The sequence below is a fragment of the Arctopsyche grandis genome, chromosome 6 (genome assembly GCF_051622035.1).
Source record: "Arctopsyche grandis isolate Sample6627 chromosome 6, ASM5162203v2, whole genome shotgun sequence".
NCBI lineage: Eukaryota > Metazoa > Arthropoda > Insecta > Trichoptera > Hydropsychidae > Arctopsyche > Arctopsyche grandis.
In genome coordinates this window covers 11,305,975-11,328,743 of record NC_135360.1, presented here as the reverse complement: position 1 = coordinate 11,328,743, position 22,769 = coordinate 11,305,975, and the positions used below count along the sequence as shown (strand labels likewise).

Genomic DNA, 22,769 nt, shown 5'->3' with positions numbered 1-22,769 from the left:
ATATTCCAATTTTCTAAATTTAATCCCATTAAAAAACCTCTTTATTTAAGTACTTAACATGAATCTACATAGGGTTTAGATCAGAGTACAGATATCTTACATATGTACATAAATTTTTCAGATAGACCCAAATCTTATATATGTAAATGACTGGAATCCCTGATGATGTGAATCTAGATTGTATAAATATATTGGAAATACTTGAAAGCCAAGGAATTCCAGTTATTTATGTACACAAGATTTGGGTCAATGTACAGAAATCATACATGGATTTTTTGGATTAAACCAAACCTTACTGGAATCCTTGAAATGGATCTATAGACGAATGCGTTGTATTTTGTGGTGATACGATGAAAATTATGAAAGTACTTGAACGCTTAAATGAAGAGTTTTTAAAGGGGATTAAAAATTGAAAACTATAGTATTTCGACTACATACTACGTAATGAAAAATACAAAGTCATGCAACCTATCATACGTAGAAAGAAATAAAAGAAGCACACGAGAAGACCCGCTTGTTAACATTACATGTACATATTAATGAGTGATAAATTTTTCTCAAAAAAATATTACCTTGTATAAAAAGGGAAAATGCTACTAAAGTAACTCTGAACAATATCGAATGATCAACTTTGAGTTTTGACCCGTCTTGGATAAGGTGATTAAATGCTTATAAATTATTAGCAATATAATAATAATGAAAGTATGATAATATACTCTTTATGTGTAGTGAACGTTGATAATCGTTTCAGGTGTATACATTAATCCTGTTGTATTAAATGTGCCGACACTTTGCGTTGTTAATAATAATAAATTGTCGCGGTCAGTTTGTTGTTGCGGATTTTTCCCGGAAAATCTGCCAAAAGAGAGGTGTTGTACGAAACAGCGAGCCTTGATAATAATAATTACTCGTCTTTTACAAAAGCGTCGCGGCGCTTTCATAATTGCATTCGCGAAAATGTAAAAAAGATTTTCTCCGCTTTTCTCGACCTCTCCACCCCCTCCCCTTCACGGCTGCTGGCGTTTTCACCGAAACAACTTCTCCGGACGAAATAACCGCCGGGGATGAGGATGTACTTTATAGTGTTCCAGCAGATTTACGCTCTCCCGAAGAAGAAATATTGTAATGTGTTTTGGATATGTTCGTATATCATCGTCACGCTTCTCGGCAAACTTGTTTGCAAAACACGATAATGTTTCGCATTTGTAATACGAAATTTTACATACGAATACATGTGAATATATGGTCTTAAAGTACTTAACTTTTTTTTTTTAATATATTTTATATATCTACTACGTAGAGTTCGATGTGATTGAAACAATTAAATCGTTGCGAAGTTAGCCGGGCTAAATTCAATTTGGCTGATAAAACTTTTGTACGTCTTCTTTCATTACGTATAATCAATCTCACTTCCTATACAAATTTCCGCGGAGAAAAGAATCGAATTAAAAAATGAATAATGTTTTTATTTGAATGGTATGAACGGTGGGGTAGGGGTTCGTTTAATTGCAAATTTTTTGGAAGACATCGGTGATGAGATTTATTTTATTTTTAATTTCGTTACATCTGTTTCGATTTTAATTCTGGCCCTCGGAAGGTATTGCATTTTAGGTGGAATAAATTTTAAATTGCGAAAATAAATCCCGGCAATAAAAATCAACGAGGTCTCAATTTTGCCATCGTCAAAATAGCTGACGGGTGAACGTAAATTGATACCCATTAAACTTGTAAAAAAAAACCTTTTCCGCGTACCTTGTGAACATACCCATAGGATGAGCCATAAATAATTGATGGAATTGTTTTATTTAACAATTTTTGACTATTAAAAAAAAATTAGGATTTGATTTTTAATTCATTTTTAATTCGTTGAATTATTATTATGACGTATTAAGGTTTCGCAATATTTTTTCGTTTCAATTTATAAGCGTTTTAACAATTAAAATCTGACAAAATGAGTGGGGGGCGGAAAGTCAAACATAGAAGAGGCTTGTAAATAAAGGAGGTTTGTAAAATAGAACAAATCTGTATGTTGCAAAAAAAAATAGCTCCATTTATATATACATATCATATTTGAAATGTCAAAAAAAATACTTGTTTTATTTATTATTATTATTAAAATATGTCACATCCTGTATGATATATTTTCCCAGAGAAAGTATAAATAAACGAAAGGGATACCGATACCGTTCACTCTCGCGTCAAAGCGAGACGGGTATATTAGAGAAAGTTTTACATGCAGCTCAGACTTCGTCCAATTTTGCCGCCTAGCTCTCGTTTTCCTTTCCCGCGGTACGCCTCTGCCCTCCTCGTCCATTATTGGACCCGAAACCCATCAGAGGGATCAGCGTCGATACCGGGATAAGGGGGGCGGTGGGTGGATAGGGAATAAGAAGCGTGTCCTAAATAAACATTTTCTGAGGTCAAAACATCGATGAAATTACACACAATGTTGCCGAGTCGATTGTCATCGGTTCGCACGAGCACTTTGCCACAACAACGCCTTCGAAAGGATACCGAAACCGCACCACGTCCTTTCGAGGGGTGTAATTTGCCGGTTGAGGATCAACAGGATGTGCTCACGATTGCCATGCCACTTGGATGACTGTCGATATGGTGAACGTGCCACTTTCACCCCACGTTCATACATATGTACACACTGCCTACTCGAAACTCGGTCAATTACTCGACATATCAATTTCATTCTTCCCACGTGTATAATAATATCATATATGAACATAGAATTTACATACACATCCAATTTACCATGATCCAAACCATATTGTTACAGATTCAGTATTGCGTATACTTTACAGTGTACATATAATCACTGTATGTAACAACATATTTTAACAACCCATTGATATATTTGACAGATGACTGATCTGTCTTTTAAATTAAAAGTATAATGGTTTCATTTGAATAGTATTCAGACGTCCATAAATACCGATATGTATGTATGTAAATGAAGACAATTTGATTCGTTCGACTATTCGTTTATAAATTCAATTTAATATTGATAGAATTTTAGTTGTATATTTGCATTTCAAAGACTAATTTCCTTTTCGTTCAATCTATAAATACATAGTTTCAAGTACTCAAAGGACAGAAATATGTCAATTTTCCTATATCTACATATCTCATTGAAAATGTATAAAAATCAAAATATTTTCCTCGAATATACATACTCTAAATATTATCTATAAAAAAGAACCAATATTTCGCATAATTTTGTTGAAGTTTTAATTATCATAATTTTAATCGGAAAACAACGTGTAATTCAACAGAAAAAAATTTAACAGGTTCCCAAATACTTGACGTTATCCAAGTACATCAAATTCCAAGGAGTAATGCTTAAAAATCTTTAAATAATGTTTTGCACAGGTCAAATATTATCTTGATAAATTTAATGTGCTCTTTTAAATGCAAAAACAGAGCAAATTAATTCATTTAAAAAATCTTTAAATATCCAGATTGAAAAACCCTATTTTATATGTAATAACAACTGCTTTTTATATTTAAATTATTAAATACTTTTGAGAAGGGTAGCATAGCCCGTGGACCTAATTTTAATATTTTATCATGGTGTAATTTTCGGGTTGCCCCTGAGCAACATCTATGATATTAAACTTGTGCATATATAAATTTATGAAATCGTATTCAAATAGTGGTCACATAATGGTGGGATGATATTTGCCAATTCGATAAAGAACCGTTTCAACAACGAAATCAGGTAAATTGGCAAACTCTGATAAGGAAAGATCGACTTAGAGTGATAAATATCCATGTTTGACCAGCAGCACTACATAAATACTCTGAATAAATCCTTTTCAATCGAGGTCAACCCATGGGATCGAACCCGGCAACCTCTCAGTGGTTAGCATTATAGCAAACTATATTTATGGATGTTTCCATGTAAATTGTTCTAAAAATGATTGTATATTCATTATATTTTTATTGTATTAAATTGTAGCACATAACTTATGTATTACATTGACAATTATACTGATAAAATATTCTTTCACGCAGGTTAAACTTTATTAAAAATTTAACGCACTTATATAATCTGAACAGAGTAGAATTCCGCGAATAGGAATAACTCACGATGCCTCTACTCGGCACGCGGCAGGGTGAAAATGAAAATACAACCAACCCCTTCGGAAGGAGGATATAGTGGAAATTTGGTGGGGGGGTAAAGGAGGAGGAAAGGGCCAACGTTCATTACGAATTTCTTCAAAAATTGTAGGAGAAAGTCGGGGGCGGCTCATTTAATTCATTAAACGTGGCGGTGCCGGATAAACGGGTCTGTACCCGCTGCATAATTTCCCCGTAACAAAGGCCCAAATGAAATGCTCACCTTGCCTTTACTGGCCCCTTAATTGGGGAGTGGGCTCTCACCGCCTCTCAAGGACGTCTTCAGGATCCCCTGACCACCCACTTTTTCCCACCCGCCCCCAGACCTCCCACCACCCACCTCTTTCGAGCGAGGGAAAAACTGTTGACAAACGACGAAAACATCTGCCGCTCGCGAGAAGTCTCCCTGCGGCGAGACGGTTCTATTATACATACATACATATTTATATACCAGGGCTGTGAAGCAAAAAAATGAGATTCCGATTGCAAAGCCTACCATGACCCCGGCTTCATCCACAACAACTCCGAATCTGACTACGTATACGAATCTTGCTAAGAGTTTTGATGGTGATCCGACTATGATTACAACTATAGCTCTAGCTCCAACTATAATACGACTACAAACGTTGACTTCATCTACGAATTTGGATAAGAGACTCTTACTAAAACGAGACCCAGAATATAACTACAATCAGGCTACGACTCTTGCTAGAGTTCTGACTATAGATACGATTCCATACATGAAATAAGACTACAATTCTCAGTCGTTTTTAAACTATGAGTAGATTTTAAGTATAAACATTATTTGAAATTAATTTAATTCTACTGTGCGTAAAACGAAATATGAAAGTTTTTCTGTTACAAAGATTCTTTATTTAATTGTTGTATTACTTATGTACATATATACATAACCAGCAACATATGTTGATCAGTGGGTAGCATGTAATTCTTTCGACTAAGGGATCATTGGTTAATTCCCCAACCTGGTGCTGTTAATCATTTTTCGTGTAGCTTTGACGCAATACTGCGAACTGAGTTTAAGTCACCATGCCAGCTAATTTGACAGTTTTATTTGACAGTATAAGCATTTTTGTTGAACGTGGAGATCTTGTTAGAAGAAAACTTCAAGGGGTGATGGACCTTATCTTTATATTTTATTTTATTTTACTTTTTTAGATTTTAGCTTCTTACTTAAAGAGTAAGAAGTTAAAGTCTAAGTCAACAGTAGTTTAAAAGACAACCTTCGAAAATGAAAATTGAATCGTCAAAGATTGCCCAAAATCCGTGACCGACTAAGACTCTACAGCCTTTTTATATGGTATTTCTTTCTGAGCGGGTGGCCTTAGGTGGCTCGTGAAATAGGGATGGGGAGGTTGGTTTTTACGGTGCAATATACGGATTACTGCCACCACTGCTATAAACGATTTTGTAGTAAATGGTAAGAATTAAGACGTTAGTGTTCTAGCCCCATATATTCTGCCATTTTTTTTCAAAATTTGCAAAGTACGTCAACACAAATATAAAACGCCGTTTTTTTAATATTAAACTTAGTAGTTTCCATATTGCAACTAAATAGTTCTAGTGAAATATTTACATTTACAATATTACATACATATTATCATAAATAGTATCTACAATGAAATCGAAATTCATATAAATTAATAAAAAGTTTGATTTTAGGACTGTTCATTAAAGAGACTAGAAGAAGAAATAAACAGACATATGAAATTAGGATAGAGTGCATTTGGACGAATGAATGCGGTTTTTAAATCAAAAATGCCTGAAGAAAAAGATCTTCGATCAATGTATTTTGCAAGTGATGACGTATGTATGTATGTGAAACTTGGACATTGAACGCCAAGTTTGTACACAAAATCTTATGCCATCAAAGAATTATGAAACGTTGTATGCTTGGAATAACGAGGAAAGACGGGAAACGGAATACGTGGGAGAGAATTATAACGAGAGTTGTGGATATAGTGGATAGAGTTAAGGGATTGAAATAGCAATGGGTGGGCCACGTGGCTAGAAGAATGGACAAAATGTGGACAAATTAAATGCTAGAATGGTACCCAAGAGAATGCAAAAGGGTAAAAGGAAGACCGCAGGGAAGATGGGTAGACTAAATTAAGAAAATTTGTGAAGTAAGATAGACGAGTGGAAGCATGTTGGAGAGGCCTTCATCCAGAAGTGGATGGCGAATGGCTGTAGATGATTATGGTGATTAAAGAGACAATGAATCTAAACAAATGATAATATTGTACATATTTTCAATCATATCCTGTGATGAACTAAATCACGATAGGGAAAATATTAAAAACAGCTGAGTGAATATGCAAGTGTCGCGATGGACAGTCCATTTTATGAATAGTCCTTTTGATGAATTAATCATCCTTTGATTGACGTCCGCAAACCAAAACTTGCTCCACATTATTTGTATGGTATTAAATTATGATTCATATTTCAATGTATAATACAACCGTACGTGCATTTTACTTGAGCTATGTCTGTACATATTAGTAATTCTTCTTTAGGATATAAAAGTTACTTTTTTTATTTGGCAAAAATAAAATTTTTGTGCATCTAGTCAACTGTGTCATATATGTAAAAGCGTACCAGATTATATGTAGGTATATAAACAAAGTTATAAACCAAATACGACGTACAAACATCGTAATCATAACACAAAGTCCGTAAAAATGTGTTGCTTTATCCCATGAAAAAAATGTTCTTACTCAAATAAACTTGCATAAAACATTTTTATAATGTTACATAATTTGTTCAACGCTTTTATAGAGATCGTATAAAAAAAGCGCATTTCATTTACGGCGAGGCCTGAGAGCAAAGTTGACACTAAAAACTGAATAAATGTTTAACATTTTCATTAAAAAAATTCATTCAAAACGTATTGTTGCCATTATGTGCTTGCCCAATTTAACGCACAGCAAAAAAAATTAACGAACCCGTCAATTAATTAACACAGACGTTTTTTGCGCGCAAATTATCCGCGTCGAACGGTTAATTCGATTCTAATTCGCGGGAAACTCCCGCCATAAATTAATAACATCGAAACGGAATGAAATTCGGCAATGTTTCAGCAAACGTATACGTGTACGTATAGGCAGGGGGTGTGTGGGTTGTTTTACGTGTACGTTGGGGAGCATTTCGCTTCGGTGGAGCCCGTTACGGGAAATCCCCGTAATTGAATTATACTCTCTGCTCCCGGGCCAGAAAGAAAAACCGGAACAAGAAAAATTTATTTTTCTGCATTCATAAAAAAAGGTCATTAGTAATCTGCGGGGCGCCCCCTCTCCAGCCTCCACTCACGCCCTCCACGATGGTCGCTTTTGTCGGAAAATTGGTGGAAAATGGAGGGAGGGGCGGAAAAGTTCCGAAGGATGTCAAGTCGAATTGTACAGTAGTTACTCCGCCCGTAATATTAATTTTACAAAATTCCGGACTCTTCAAATAATTGTTTTCGACGGCTCTTTTAAAGGCCAATTTTTTCCTCGACTCTATTGTTGTCCGCTCGGTGGACTTTTTTTCCATTTTTAATTAACTCTGCGTGCGCTTTTGTCTCTGGAACTGCATGTAAAATGATTTTTTTATACCATAGCTTTTGTTTTTGAAGAGTCTAAAATGAAATGAGATACGTAAACAATTCGAACAATTGCACCACCCTTCGATCCGGATATTTTTTTAAAAACCTTTTGTTTAACTTCTTTCGAGAGTCGAACGAATAACAGATAGGAAATGGAAAGATCGTTGTTACTATTTTCAATTAAAATTTCGTGACGTTATGACTATCTGTATAGTGATTTCACAAAGCACAAACAAATACCGTCCCTTTTTCAACCCGCAGTTTTCAAAAGTCCAATTACACCCTAAACGGGCTTTGGAATGATAAAAAAAAACCTATATTTTTCAATTAAGAACAGTCAAGTTTGATATAATCTCATGAAACGTTGACAAACTATTAACTACTACTCCTTTTTTATTGAGTTTTAATTGTAGGACATTTATGTGGCCCCAAAGCGAGACATATGGTTTTAAACTTGTACATTTGTGTATAAATTTATGGATTTTAAATTTGAAATTATGTTAACCAGCAGCATAGATTAGTGTTAAGCATATAATTCTTTCGAACATAGTGGTCATGGGTTCAATCCCAATGGTTGCTGCTGACCAGACCTTGGATATATGACTCCAGGACGATCACTTCCTATCAGAGTTTGCCAATTTATCCGATTTTCATTTAAATGATTTGAACAAATTGGAAACCTCGCGAGTTTTCAGCATGTCGAATTTCATTAATTTGTAAAAAAAAATGCTGCAAATTTGACCATAGATGTCTCTGTAGATATTGATTGATATTTTTATGTCTTTTATAATACTTCTTTACAATTTTTTATTTTATTTCATAGAAAAAAAACACTCGCCTTTACAGATAACTCCAAAGCGAGTACAATTATAAAGATACAATACAATCAGTATACATACATATGCATTTTATACAATGCAAACGCATACAAACATCCACAGTGACATCTATGGAGAAATTTTTGCAGCATTTTATAATCAGGTCCCAAACCAAGGTATGGCCAGCAGCGTGACTCTAGTGGTACTTGAACCCGTGACCACTTTGCTCAAAAGCATAGTATGTTAACCACTAGTCCATGTCGCTGGTTAGACCATAAATGTCATGTTTAATGTAAAAACTAAAATTAAATAAATAATTGTAACTAATATATTTAGCAACAATGACGCATTGATTCGTTGTGTAATGCCACTGCGGCATAAAAAATAAATTTTCAAATCGTGGTGACAAATAACAATGGAATAGGTGCCTTGAGGAACCGTTCCAACAATGAAATCAAACAAATTAGCAAACTCCGATAGGAAACGATCAACTTAGAGTCACAAATATACAAGTCTGACCAGCAGCACTGAAGAAATATTCCGAATAAATTATCTTCAATCGAAGTCAAACCAGGGCTCGAACTTGGGACCTCTCGGTGGTATTAGCGCAGCCACTGAGCTATACTACTACATATATTTATATAGATACGTACATAAAATAAGATTCGCGTCCTATTAAAATATAAAATCAAGCAAAATAACCATATTAATAATAAATGACTCGTGGCGCTCAAATTTGACATCTGACATTAAAGTAATTAATTTTATAATATAAGAATATATCACGTGCTTTAGAAACCTTGACCGTGTTTAACGAAATGTTTATTTTTCATTTCATAAATATTCATCCAATATATGCTGATTTATTTATTCCGCTCGAACGAAATTAATAATAAAAAAGAAGTCCTTTGCCTCTTTGAAGCGTATAAAATTTAAATTTCCAATTATGACCTGCTTTCATACAAAGCTAAAGCGGGAAGCTTTTGAACCGCCAATTAATTCAGTCATATTTCAACCAACGAATTGATTCCATCGGTTGGACGGCCACAGAAGTAAACATTTTCAGAGTTTTGCGGTCGATTCGAGCGTGTCAAAGTTACCTTTGTTAAAAACACACTCAAAGCTGATATGATCCAACTGTTGAATGTGATGAAAATATAGAAAGAAATTCGCGGCAGTGGATTTTTTTAACCTGGTCGTCGTAAAAGCTCGCACGGCACTGTGCAACTGAAGATTTTGGCGATACGTTGCAGATACGTAGCTCGTAATACGTCGTCGAGTTCATTCTTATGGCTTTTACGACGACGCCCCTGATTTAATCTTTCGCCAGGGTCGGGCTGGAACGTTTCTTCAGTCGGAAGAAGGGTTGTTTAAGGAAAGGGGTGGTGTGGAAGATTCCTCTCCTCTTTAGTTACGGGAGAAACGTTCGCAGTCGTTTAAAATTCAAATTTTACAACCGAAACTGAAAGCGTATAAAATGAATCGCACAGAAACCGCTGTTAGTTTCTTAATGGAGATGTGAGCTTATCTTAACGAATATAGGAAGCGTACAATGTAGTTTTTGAATCGCGCAATTTAAATACGACTTATGTTCATATGTACATCTGAACTACTAATATGATCGAAAATTTACACTTTAGTTAGAATACGCGATAGTATGAACAATAATCAAATTTCTGTTTTTATAAACAGTATGAATTTGGAGCAATTTTTAAAGATTACCATTTGCTTGAGGATGCCAATTAGTCTAAACTTTATAGTTTCATATCATTTATTGAAAAAAACAATCATACAATATACATTACATATACATATGTATGTTGTAATCTTATACGAAAAGTATTTATTTAATTGAGATTGTTGAAAACTTTTCATCAAACATAATTTGTATTATCTCATGATCTATGTACATATACATAATTTGTATTATCTCATGATCTATGTATATATACATATACTAAGTATCAATAGGCAAAGCATTGTGATCGTGAGAAAATTTGACTGTATATGTTACAGTAGTCCAAGTGTTCACTCCGGCTCTTTCGTGAACGTGCTAGTTTGTTCATATACGAACTATTGGTTTTAGTTTAAGTACTAAAATTCAAAAGCTATCTTCAAACCAACATACAAGTTTTAGCTGTCAAAACACCAAGTATTTAAAATGGTAATTCTATGAAAGCCACGTTACAACTTTGCTATAATTCCCGTTTCCGTTCATTTTTATTAAAATATTACAACCCAGGGTAAGCATATACTCGTATGTGTATGTATGTACATACTAGATGATTGGATGAACGTTTGAGAATACTTTTGCCTAACTAGTTCGATTGTCAATTTGTTCTTTTGTGTACACTGTAACTGGAACAGATTGGTTCGTGTACGAAAAAACTAGAATGCTCATGAACGAATGAGATGTCTACTTGAACTGTAACATACAATGTAACAGTTGGGCTGAAAATTTCGTAGGCTAGCATAGAAAAAATCTTTTTTTTGTTAGAATTTGATTTTATTATTCAATATAGTTGCCTTCGAGGGCGATACAACGATTATAGCGGTCATACAATTTTTCGATACCATTTTTATAGTACGATTTGTCTTTAGCCTCAAAATAGGCTTCAGTTTCGGCGATTACCTCTTCATCGGCGCAAAATTTTTGTCCAGCGAGCATCCTCTTGAGGTATGAGAACAGGAAAAAGTCGCTGCGTGCCAGATCTGGAGAATACGGTGGATGTAGAAGCAATTCGAAGCCCAATTCATGCAATTTTGCCATCGTTTTCATTTATTTGTGACACGGTGCATTGTCTTGGTGAAACAGTACTTTCTTCTTCTTCAAATGGGGCCGTCTTTCCGCGATTTCGTCCTTCAAACGCTCCAATAACGCTACGTAATAGTCGCTGTTTATGGTTTTTCCCTTTTTAAGATAGTCGATGAATATTATACCATGCGCATCCCAAAATACTGATGCCATAACCTTGCCAGCCGACTTTTGCGTCTTTCCACGCTTTGGAGTCACTTCATCACGAGCAGTCCACTCGGCTGACTGTCGATTGGACTCCGGTGTGAAATGATGGAGTCATGTTTCATCCATTGTCACATATAGACGCAAAAATTCGGGTTTATTACAATTGAACAGCTCCAAACACTGCTCAGAATCATCAATTCGTTGTTGTTTTAGGTCGATTGTGAGCTCGCGCGGCACCCACTTTGAACAGAGCTTTCGCATACCCAAATATTCATTCACAATATGTCCAACACGTTCCTTTGATATCTTTAGAGTCTCAGCTATCTCAATCAATTTCACTTTACGGTTATCCAAAATTATTTTGTGGACTTTTTTGATGTTTTCGTCGGTAACAGCCTCTTTGGGGCGTCCACTGCGTGCATCGTCCTCGGCTCTCATTTCGCCTCGTTTAAACTTAGCAAACCACTTCTCAACGGTTGATTTTCCTGGTGCAAGGTCCGAATAATGTTTATCAAGCCAAACCTTGGCTTCAATAGTATTTTTTTTCGCCGACAAACAAAGCTTTATTAACACACGAAATTCCTTTTTATCCATTTTTTCAAACTAATAAAAGTTGCTTCACTCAAAATGCTATAACTCACAAACTAATAGTACGACAGCTGTCAAATTTATACACGTGTCTTTTTAAGGTTAGGGCTAACTAAAAATCATATGGATTTAATACTAGTAGCGCTATCTATGTGTCAGCCTACGAACTTTTCAGCCCACCTAATACATATGTATATGTATGTAATATGTATACTACATAATTATCGATCCCTGATCACGTTATGATTTTTATTTATTTTAAATCTCAATCTCAACCCAGACTGTTGATTTTATTTTATTTTCTATTATAAACATATGTATATTTGTATTATAAACATATGTATACTACATGTATATAATATTTTATTAAATACATATGTAGTTTACTTCAAATTAAATATTTCTGAGAATTTTATAACAAATTTTAATTACTTTAACCAATTAATATAAAAACATAATATAATATCGAGCCCTCCCATTCAATTTAAAATGTATTTTTTCAATTATTTACTTCAATCTTGTATGTCTCCAGTTCTGTTTTACCGCTGTACCTGTGTTTACAGATTGGTTTGGCGTAAGTCAGACAGATCTAAACCGCATTACTGGCGTTTAATCAGCATACCTTTGAAGTTCTTATCTCGCTTAACTCCAACTGGAATTTGTAATTAACTACACGTGTGTTCATATATTGGATACAGAAAAAGAGAAAGCGAACGAGAAGCGAATCTATATTAAAAAGTGACTGAAATTAATTCAAAATACTATTGTATCTGTGTGAAGTCTTGTAGTATCGTTTCCAATTGTGTATAAATGTTAACAAGCGTATTGCCGCATTGTGCGAAACGCTAAAGTTGTCAGAGTGATAATAGGTCAACCACAAAACAAGGAAATGCGGATGAAGGATAAATGGAGGATCTCGCGAAAATGGTTCTCGAAAAGGCCCCAAAACAGGACATACTACAAATGAAATGGATGCAAATTTCAACCATTTAAAAGACAACGACGTAATATTACAATCGTACCCAAACAACAAACATTACAAAGGGTCCTCTTGCACTATACATACATATATAATGCTATACTTGAAAAATATAAGCGACTAATGTTACAATGAATAAATTATATTCGGGATAGATGTGATCAAATCTCTCTCATCTTGCAGCAGATTATGAATTGAAGACAGGCGAGGGTCGACGTAGAATAGTTGATATCTGAATTCATCCATCCTAACGTGCTCAGATATATATTATTACCGAATCCATAGTAAATTTATCAGGTTAAATTGCTTCCGCGTAGGAAATAATCCGTAAATCTTCCATTATTTAGAGAGGGGGTGAAAATTTATAGTACACGTGCTCGCTAAGTAGGCTTTCGTCGCAAAATACCCATTTTTGCGCGGGATATATTACGTTGAAAATGGAAACGAGATGTTATATATTATCCAGTATATGTACCAGATACTTGCTGTGTATTGTTGAACCAAATGAGTTAGAAAATAGAGACAGGTTATCTTGCCACTTAATCATTATAACGAGAACAAAGTGTATACTTAATTTACATGATGTAAACTTCGATGAATTATAGACAAACTTTAATTGGGATTACACGTACACGGAAAGTATCAAACTTATGCAAATAAAAAAAATTATATCGATTCTCTCGATGGTTTCACATTTTTATATGTGCATTTGTCGAAGAAAGCAAGATGTATTCATTGCATAATTTCGATTTTTCAGAATTTAGCTGCTTAACGTGTGGCAACAAAATTTTTGGTCAGTTAATAATTTCATTTAAGTATGCGTTGTAGCAAAATAGAACTTCATATGTCAAATTATGAATCAACTCTCAAATAAACTGACTATTTGATTTAAATACTGACCGATTGTCAACTGACCCGAATATACTAGCAGTTTATTTGATTTAATGACCATTTATTGTAATAACTGACCAAATTTATTTAAATTTTATTAGCAATAAAATAACAAATCTTTATCTGACTTGGATATTCAGAGGGCTTCATAAAAAAAATTATATTTAGAATAATCAAATCAGCGATTTTTTATCTTTACTCCGGTAAAAAGTCAACGGTAAATTTCTGGAGAAATTTATTTGGTTTATAATACTAGTTGTTTTACCCGGCTTCGCTCAGTATTTGTAATATAAACAGCTTAAACATGGCGAATCTAATAGTAAATATTCATTTGTTTTTTTTTAATTTATTTGAATAGAAAAAAATATATGTCGAATTGACGTCATAGAAACTTTGATTTGTTTTCGATGTTACCAACCAACATTACATACATACTTAAAAAGAAAGTATCTTTCAAAATTATATATTAGATTATACTTAACAATATTTTTATAATAGTTTAATTAAATTATATTGTTTTTAAGGAGATTTTTTAAATTTATAATTACCGTAGTGCCATTACGGGGTTTGCCTCAAGGTGACACATTTGGTCAAATTTGTAAATTTATAACATTATTATTATAAATTTGGAAAATATAAATTCAAATAATGGTGACAAGTGAGCATAGGTCACCAATTTGTTTGAAACCGTTTTAACAATGAAATCAGATGAATTGGCAAACTATAGGAAACGATCGACTTAGAATCACATACATATATCCAAGAACCGGCTAGCAACACCAAATCAGGTATTGATCTTATGACCTCTCAGTTGATAGCTATACGCTAGCTATTGAGATATATTGCTCGTTTAATAATAAATAGCCTATATTTAAATCTTCAATTACGAATTCCCCTTTCGGTCTGTAAACTTAATAAGTTGTCGGTAATGTGTATATCAAAATGGTCAGTTAGTATTATAAATAATTTGTATCTACTAGTCAGTATTTTTGTGGTCAACTAATAAATTAAATGGTCTTAAATTAATTTAAATAATCTGTAATTTATATAAAATATTCAAAGTATTCAAATTAAATAGTTAGTAATTCAATAGAAGGGCACTCAAGTGAGGAGTTCGATGATGCATCTTTAAGATTATCGGAAAACAGTAAAAAAATAATGAAATGTTATTGGGAAGGGCTTTAAACTAAATAATAAGATGCAAATATATAACTATAATATTTGACAGTCTAAAAAAACGTGTACGGAAATACCAAGATTAGTTTTGGTCTAGTAGAACAGTAGTGTTTGGACAATACCGAGATCCCAGAATTAGAGAATTCAGCATTTATGGTGTCTCGCAATGTATAAGATTGTTTTTTACTTTCCGTTTTTTGTTTTTTACTAACCACTTTTATGAATACTTGTGATTTTTTTTAGTTACCATTTTTGTATGTAGTAACTAACCAAAAAAAATGTTGCCATAATAAGCTATACACCTACTTACGTACGTACATATGTAGTTACCATATATACAACGAATATTTTCATATGTGGAAATGTTAAATTATATTATATCACATATATAATTTAAAATTGTGAAATTGAGTGAGAAAAATATTCCATTGCATATGTACATACATATGTAGGTACATATGTATATTCAAGCAATATATCCAATATTATAATAAAAAATAAATAAGGTAAAGGACTTTTTTCAATTTTATATAATACTCGAGCTCGTCCAAATAATATAATATTATACTTTTTTACCCGCTTTGATATACCTACATTATTCTTATGTAACATTTTCATTCACCAGCGTTGGAACAAGAAATATTATATTTTGTTTAGTGTGACCTCTCGTTTCATATATCTTCTTGTTTTCCTTTTTTTCCCCACCCTTCATAAATACATTTGGCTTAGAAAATGATACGTCGGTTAATACACTGACTCATATAATATGTACTATCACGATATTTGCGTTAACTTATGTATACACATAAACTACATAACTTTATTTTTCCATTCCAGATGTGCTGTCCGGGACCAGGACATTCAGCAGGAAGTGTCGTATGTCAGGTAGGATTCTCTTAAAAATTTAAAGTTTAAAAAGTTCGTCCGAAAAAACACAAAGCATAACACGAAGAAACATTGCCTTTGAATAATTAAATCGTGCGAATATATGGCGTTCAAAATAAAAAGGTTCTCCGCTCAACGAAAAAAAATAAGAAAAGCCCTGCATCCCTCATACGTCTGAATTATACAAAGTGAAGGCGTATAAAGAATATTCTCTTAAGGGATTCTTTTAAAGGGAGAATACACTTTCGTATACACTACGCAAAATTTGCAGAACGTTTTTGCTTCAGAAACAAGAGGGTCATGTTTCAATTTTTATTCGCGAATACTTCACATCTGAAGCGGACTGTTGAACCTTTTTTTACGATGGTCGAAACGTACATACATATATACCCTTGTAATGTTGTATGTTTCGCTGCTTTTCCCATGATCAAAGTTGATTATCTTTTGTGAAAAATGAATGTATTCACGTCTGAATGTGCATATGTACATATGTATGTGTGTACAAACAATTATGTGTATATTATATACATATTTTAATGAATAGAATTCACTATAAATTCTGTTAACGTATTTTGATAATTAATTAAAATTACATCAATTCGTAACGTACTACCTTTAATCTACTAAAATAAACTAGGCCTATAGTAAAAGTGTGTACACATTTATTATACGTATGCATTGGTATGATAATAATGTAATACAAACCTAATTAATTATAAACATGTTTTAATTCAACGCAATTTCTATCAATATTTACATACATACATACGTATGTACATACGTTCTAATTTAAACATACGAATCTCAAATTTTCATTATTTTTTTTTCACACGTAAACTATGTATTCCATCAGATTTTTTTCACTATTAAAAAAGTTGGTCTATGTAATTAAAACCACCTATACATAATTTTACATAATCGCTAGCGTTCTGGTAGGATGCGTTACAGTGAGAAGACGATCGTAAATTGATCAGTGTACTTTTTTTTTCATACAAGCTTAAAGCTAATTTACCCTCCACAGAGCTAATTCCCTTACACCCCGCAAAATTGAATTAATGGTTTTAAAATCTCTGACGCATTCAAGCAGGGAATTATAAATTTTGCACACCCTTGTAGAAAACACTTCCTCCATACTTTGTTTTTTTTTTAATCGTAATTACAATTAAATTATTCTTATATAAAACATTATATCTATAGACCTTACAATTTCTTATTATATAATTATCAGAATATATGTATATATACATATGTAGGTTATTATCTGATTTATATACATATGTATGTATATGTAAATATGTATGAACCAATATAAAACCTTTTTAATACTCATCCATTCCAATTCATCTAACTCGTTAATCTATTTACAATTAATATACATAGCTCTCACAATACTTTTAGTATTTTATCTAACTTATCCACCTTCGAACCAATTAACATAATAAGCTCTTTGTAACGCAATATACTGTATGTTTCGATCAATATTATTTACTTTTTTTATTTAAAACTAGTAGCCTGTGTGCACAGAATTGTGCAATCGGTAAAATATCACAATTCGGGTCAACGGAATTAATAATTTCAAATTTAATTATTATTCTTGAAACAAAAAAAATGTTTTCGACCGATCATATGAACGAAGTGATATGCCGCGTCTCTTTCCACGATATACGATTCCAAGGGGAGAAAGAGAGACGGAGCATGGTGAGTGAGTACTTTATTAACACTCACAAAGCTCCGTCTCATTCCACGATATACGATTGCAAGGGGAGAAAGAAGAGACGGAGCATGGTTTAAACAGTGAGTACTTCGTACACACGCACGCACGTACGCACGCATTAGACAACTATTTAAAATATTCCCAACTAACATAATAAACTGACTTTTCACGCCATTTTCAAAAATCCTACACGAATAATATTTAGACTTTTCCAAAATCATGAATTTTTTCGTAAGATTTTAAAAAATATTTAAAATTTTATATATGTATGTACATATATGCATACATATTTATAATTTATGTTTATATTTATATTTTAACTGAAAAATGTGTGTAAATTCAAATATTTAAATACGACTGTAAGAATGGCAACACATCAATTAAGACGATTTAGAACTTGCATAACAATATTTTTACGATTCTTCTTACATTTTTTTTATAAAACGCCAAAAACGTACGTACATCTCAAAAACAAACAAAAACAAAATTTAAAAAAAAAATGTTTTCTCTCGATGGGAAAATTGGAGCCGCCTTCGATGCAGACGCCCGGGGCGCTCGCTTTGCTTTCTGACATTTCTCTCTACTCCCCTTCATAATACAGATAATAATAAATATATGTGTTTTGTAATGTTTCATACAGAAATTATAAAACGTGCTGAACACACAATATTCCACAGCGAAATACATATATTATAAGAATATGTGAAAATATATATTTCTCAGCCAAGAAATTTCGCATCGACGTTTCTGCAAAACACACAATAATAATATACAAATCGAAACCGAGGGGATGGGGGAGGGGGGTGGAGGCCCGATGATATCGGGAATTAGTTTAGTTAATGGAACCGGCGGGAGGGTAGCCAAACTGTCGGGTCGCGGCCTAGTGATATACGACCGGTTTTCAATTACACAGGTACGTACTGGAAGTTCAGATGTAAATCATACGGGGCCAGTTTTATTGTTCGGCAATTACCACGTGCAGCATATTTTCACGTAGACGATAGTGCCAGCCCTGACTTGCCCCCCTTCTCAATAGGCGGGAATTTTTTTTATTTCTTTTTTTTTATTTTACCCCTGCTATTCGAAGTCGACGCGCGTGAAATGGGATTTAGAGGACCAAACCCGACCGGAATCGCTAAAGCCGGCCCTGGGTGCAAAACGATCGCCGGACGGTGAATAAATTCGCCCGGTTTTCGAATCGATGGCGAATAATTGCAAAGTGTACAGGCCCGTCGCCGCTCTGGTCGAACAGGGTCGTTTATTATATACGTGTTGTATTTATGTGTCGTGCTCGATGCGGTCGACTATAATGAACGAATTTTATGGCTTTTCTGAAAACATTTCCGCACACCCCTCCCGTACTATTTACGATAACTCAATTTCAGTGTCAATGTTACGAGATGTGCTGAATTTTAAGACGCTTTAATGGGTGTTGATAGTGAAAATATAAAAAGATATTCAATACTGTTTTTGTATTGCATAGCATATAGTAATTTATGCATGCACGTAGTAGTGTAAATGAATGACTGTGTACTGAACTGACCAATAGTACTATCCCTGATCCATTGATGTCATCACCAGTGACAAATGGCGTTGCACCTCAAGTGTATTACGCATACTAATATGGTTCTTTAATGCGAAATAAAATATTATATCTATAATATTTGCGTAATACGAAGATGTCCTGTAGTGCGATATGAAGATTCTAATCATAAATATCCATTGAACTATGCCTCGAAATAAAGAAGTCATTTAGAAAATAGGAATGACTTTATATCGTAATAGTGCGGAACGTACGTGAAAATACTCTCAATGGAAAATTACTCACCTTTGATATATATACCTGAAGTCAGATTTATAACATGACTTACTGTACCTTTTCCGAAAATGTATTATACTAGAGGGATTTGATAAATAAAACATATCGCGCTATATACGCATCGCTCACTCCAACACTGAACTAAGTAATACAAAATCAACTTTTTTTTTTTGTCTAAGGCGATAAAGTGAAATAGGAGGAAAACTCGCAAGTCGATTTTTTCCAATTGAGATATCGACGGGAAAGGATTGACGCTTTTCTTTCTACACACACTATCGTACAATTCCAATAGAACTCTTTATTTATCCTAGTGTATTTCTCGCCATCAACCCAATATATACATTGTATGTACCTACCAAGAGTAAAATGCCTGATATATTTTCATTATTATATGATTATGCAAATAGGTCCTAGAATTTCTCCGATACAAAAACACCATTTTATATTTAATTTTTACTACGTAATCTGGATACGTAATTTATTCATCAGTAACAACACAACATGTTTATGCATGAATCTATCTATAAATAAATTACGTGCCTCATTTTCGCACACAAACCACATTTCCCAATGGCGGGAAATTCGCAACCCAATTTCGAATTTCCCACATTACCCCCACTCTACCATGTACAAATGCGTTTGTAGCGGGTTTTTTTCCCAGAATGCATGCTCCCGACTCACTACCGGTCGGGCGCATTAAATCTGCACTGATTGCATGTGCATTGTTTATGACGTTGACCCGGCCGCGTCGAATTAACGCTCGCCAAATATTAACAAGTTTGTCCAAACTAGGTAATGCGGTTTAATGAGGTGTTCGCCATACCGCGTTTATGACCGGCGTTTTCCCCAAATTACACGTGCATTCAAAAGTTAACACATTAATTCCCCAGTGCACTTTTCAACTGGCCTGATCGACTCACGTGCACTTTTATATTTTAATCGACTGCTTCGATTCATTTTACGTATGTAGTAATGGAGTTTGAGAAATGTGACTCAACCCAAAATGCATCTAAATCATCGTTGGGGGACAATTCAAGTCCTGGAATATGAACATTTACTGTGTAGTTAAAAAATATATATTTAATATTATTGATTTTTAGTAATAATATTAATAGCTTCTTTTCGTTCCTTCTCGTTTGTTGAATGCCGATCGTGGTCATTTGTATCGTCTGTAATCCGGTAGACGATATACTTCAATTCTTCCAGGTCCTGTGCCAAGTTAAAAGCAGTGATCCCGTCAATTCTATAATTTGTTCTGACCATCTTATAGGTAACCGTCCTCTCGCTCTTCTTCTCTCTAGTGTTCCGGTGATATCCAATTTCTCTGCGCTTTCCACATTCTTCCAAGTAATATGGCCAAAGCAGGAAAGAATCATTTTTCCACGCGTTGTGGAGAGTCTCTTTGAAACTACCAGCCTTTTGAAAATGGAGATTTTCTTGCAGTCCATGGAATACGCAGCACCTACCAACAACACAACATTTCAAAGGCAAAACATTTCATGTGTGTACATAGCTCGTACATAGCCAGCAGTATGGCTCGGTGGCTGCGTTTATGTTTAGCACAGAGAGGTTACGAGAGGGTTTGATCCCGTGCTAATCTTTAATACTGCTGTTCAGACTTGAAAATTTGTGACTCCAAGTCGATCGTTTACTATTAGAGTTTGCCAATTTATCTGATTTCATTGTTGAAACGGTTCCTCCATCAAATTGGCAAAAACCATCCTACCCACTGCGTAATAAATATCTGAATTTGGTCCATATGTACAATATGTACAAAATTATGTACATTTCTAATTCTCTAATGATTAATTAATTGTTAATTTCGTGTTCTTCAGACTTTCGCAATACAGCGATTTATCTAATAAAAATGCTACAATGTTTCTAATTAATTATCTAGGAAGGTGTACTGGGGTTTAGCTGTTAGGCCTTCCTGGTATATATCTATGTAAAAAATGATATATAATAACGTCCCTTTCTCTCTTTTTAGGCATCCATGTCTCGACTCCAAACAATGCAATAGGGATCACCAGAGATCGTACCAGACGCATTTTCGTTCATCTCATTATAAAAGTTTTTCAGCGTTAGCTAGTTAATTAGCTAGAATAAAACGATTAGATAATAAGCTTTTTGCCATGACAATTATTTACTAGCCAAGGTGTAGCTCACTGGTTAAGCAAGTACGTCTATCGCTTCTATTGAGATCTGGATGGTTATTTAATCCAAATCAACCATCTACTGTTAGAGTTAGTCAATTTATGAATTAATTGTTGTAAACGTTCCAATAGAATCAGCATCCCAGCAAATTCGGCTAGACCTAATTTGTTGGTTTTTGAAAGTATACAGGCTTTTCACTCCAAATTCAATATTTTACAAATCAAATTCAATAGTTTTCATTTCAAATTAAATATTTCAAAAATTATGAAGGTGTAATATTTAAAAAAAACAGTGCTCAATACCAATTTTTGCATTATAACCAATTGAAAAAAATAAAAATCTAAAAGAATGAAATAAAACATCCCATATTAGGAAGTTACAATGTTATTACTTATTTTCAAAAAAGTGGATTTAACAAAAAAATTACCACTTTTGAATTAATTACCTTCACAAACACCGCAGTTGTAAAGTAATTTTCCTTTCTCCCATGTAGACATTAATTATATTAGGAATAGAGTCGTATAAATTACAGGTATATACATAATTTACAAGACTCCACCGTTCACGATTGACAATTCAGTGTGGAATTAAAATATGCAAATATAAATAGCCTGCACAGTCTCTGTATTTTAAGCCGTTGGATTACAACAGAATTGCCAGCTTTTTACAATGGAAAACTTAAGCACGTATCAGCGATTAATTACACTTAAAAGCTTTAGAATTTTCAGTTGTGCACGTATATTGGGTAAATGTAATGGCAAATTATGATAAAGTCGTATGATAGAACAACCGTATCCCTTTCAATTCAAGGTCAATTGTTTGCAATTTTTATTCTAAAAATTAAATTAAATTTCTATTTTTTAAATAACTCAATCGTAATTCCAAAAACAGGTTGACCTCTTATGTAAAGTTTGATTTCCCCCGCGATATCTTTTTTTAATTCAACTTTTATCTCGTCGAGATCTGTATTTTCGCTCTGCGTCAATTGCGACAGAGCTCCGTCGAATAACGCAATATAATAATAAAAAAATATGCAAAATATTATTCTTTT

At 33.7% G+C, this 22,769-nt stretch overlaps 1 protein-coding gene across 1 annotated transcript in view; it reads left to right on the top strand.

The window, feature by feature from the left end:
* LOC143913275 (dipeptidase 1-like) overlaps positions 1–22,769 on the top strand; it is a 198,158-nt gene that overhangs the window by 139,687 nt on the left and 35,702 nt on the right. The window contains exon 2 of the mRNA XM_077432966.1: positions 15,984–16,031. Coding sequence (XP_077289092.1) covers positions 15,984–16,031 — 48 coding nt within the window. The remainder of the gene's footprint in view (positions 1–15,983; positions 16,032–22,769) is intronic.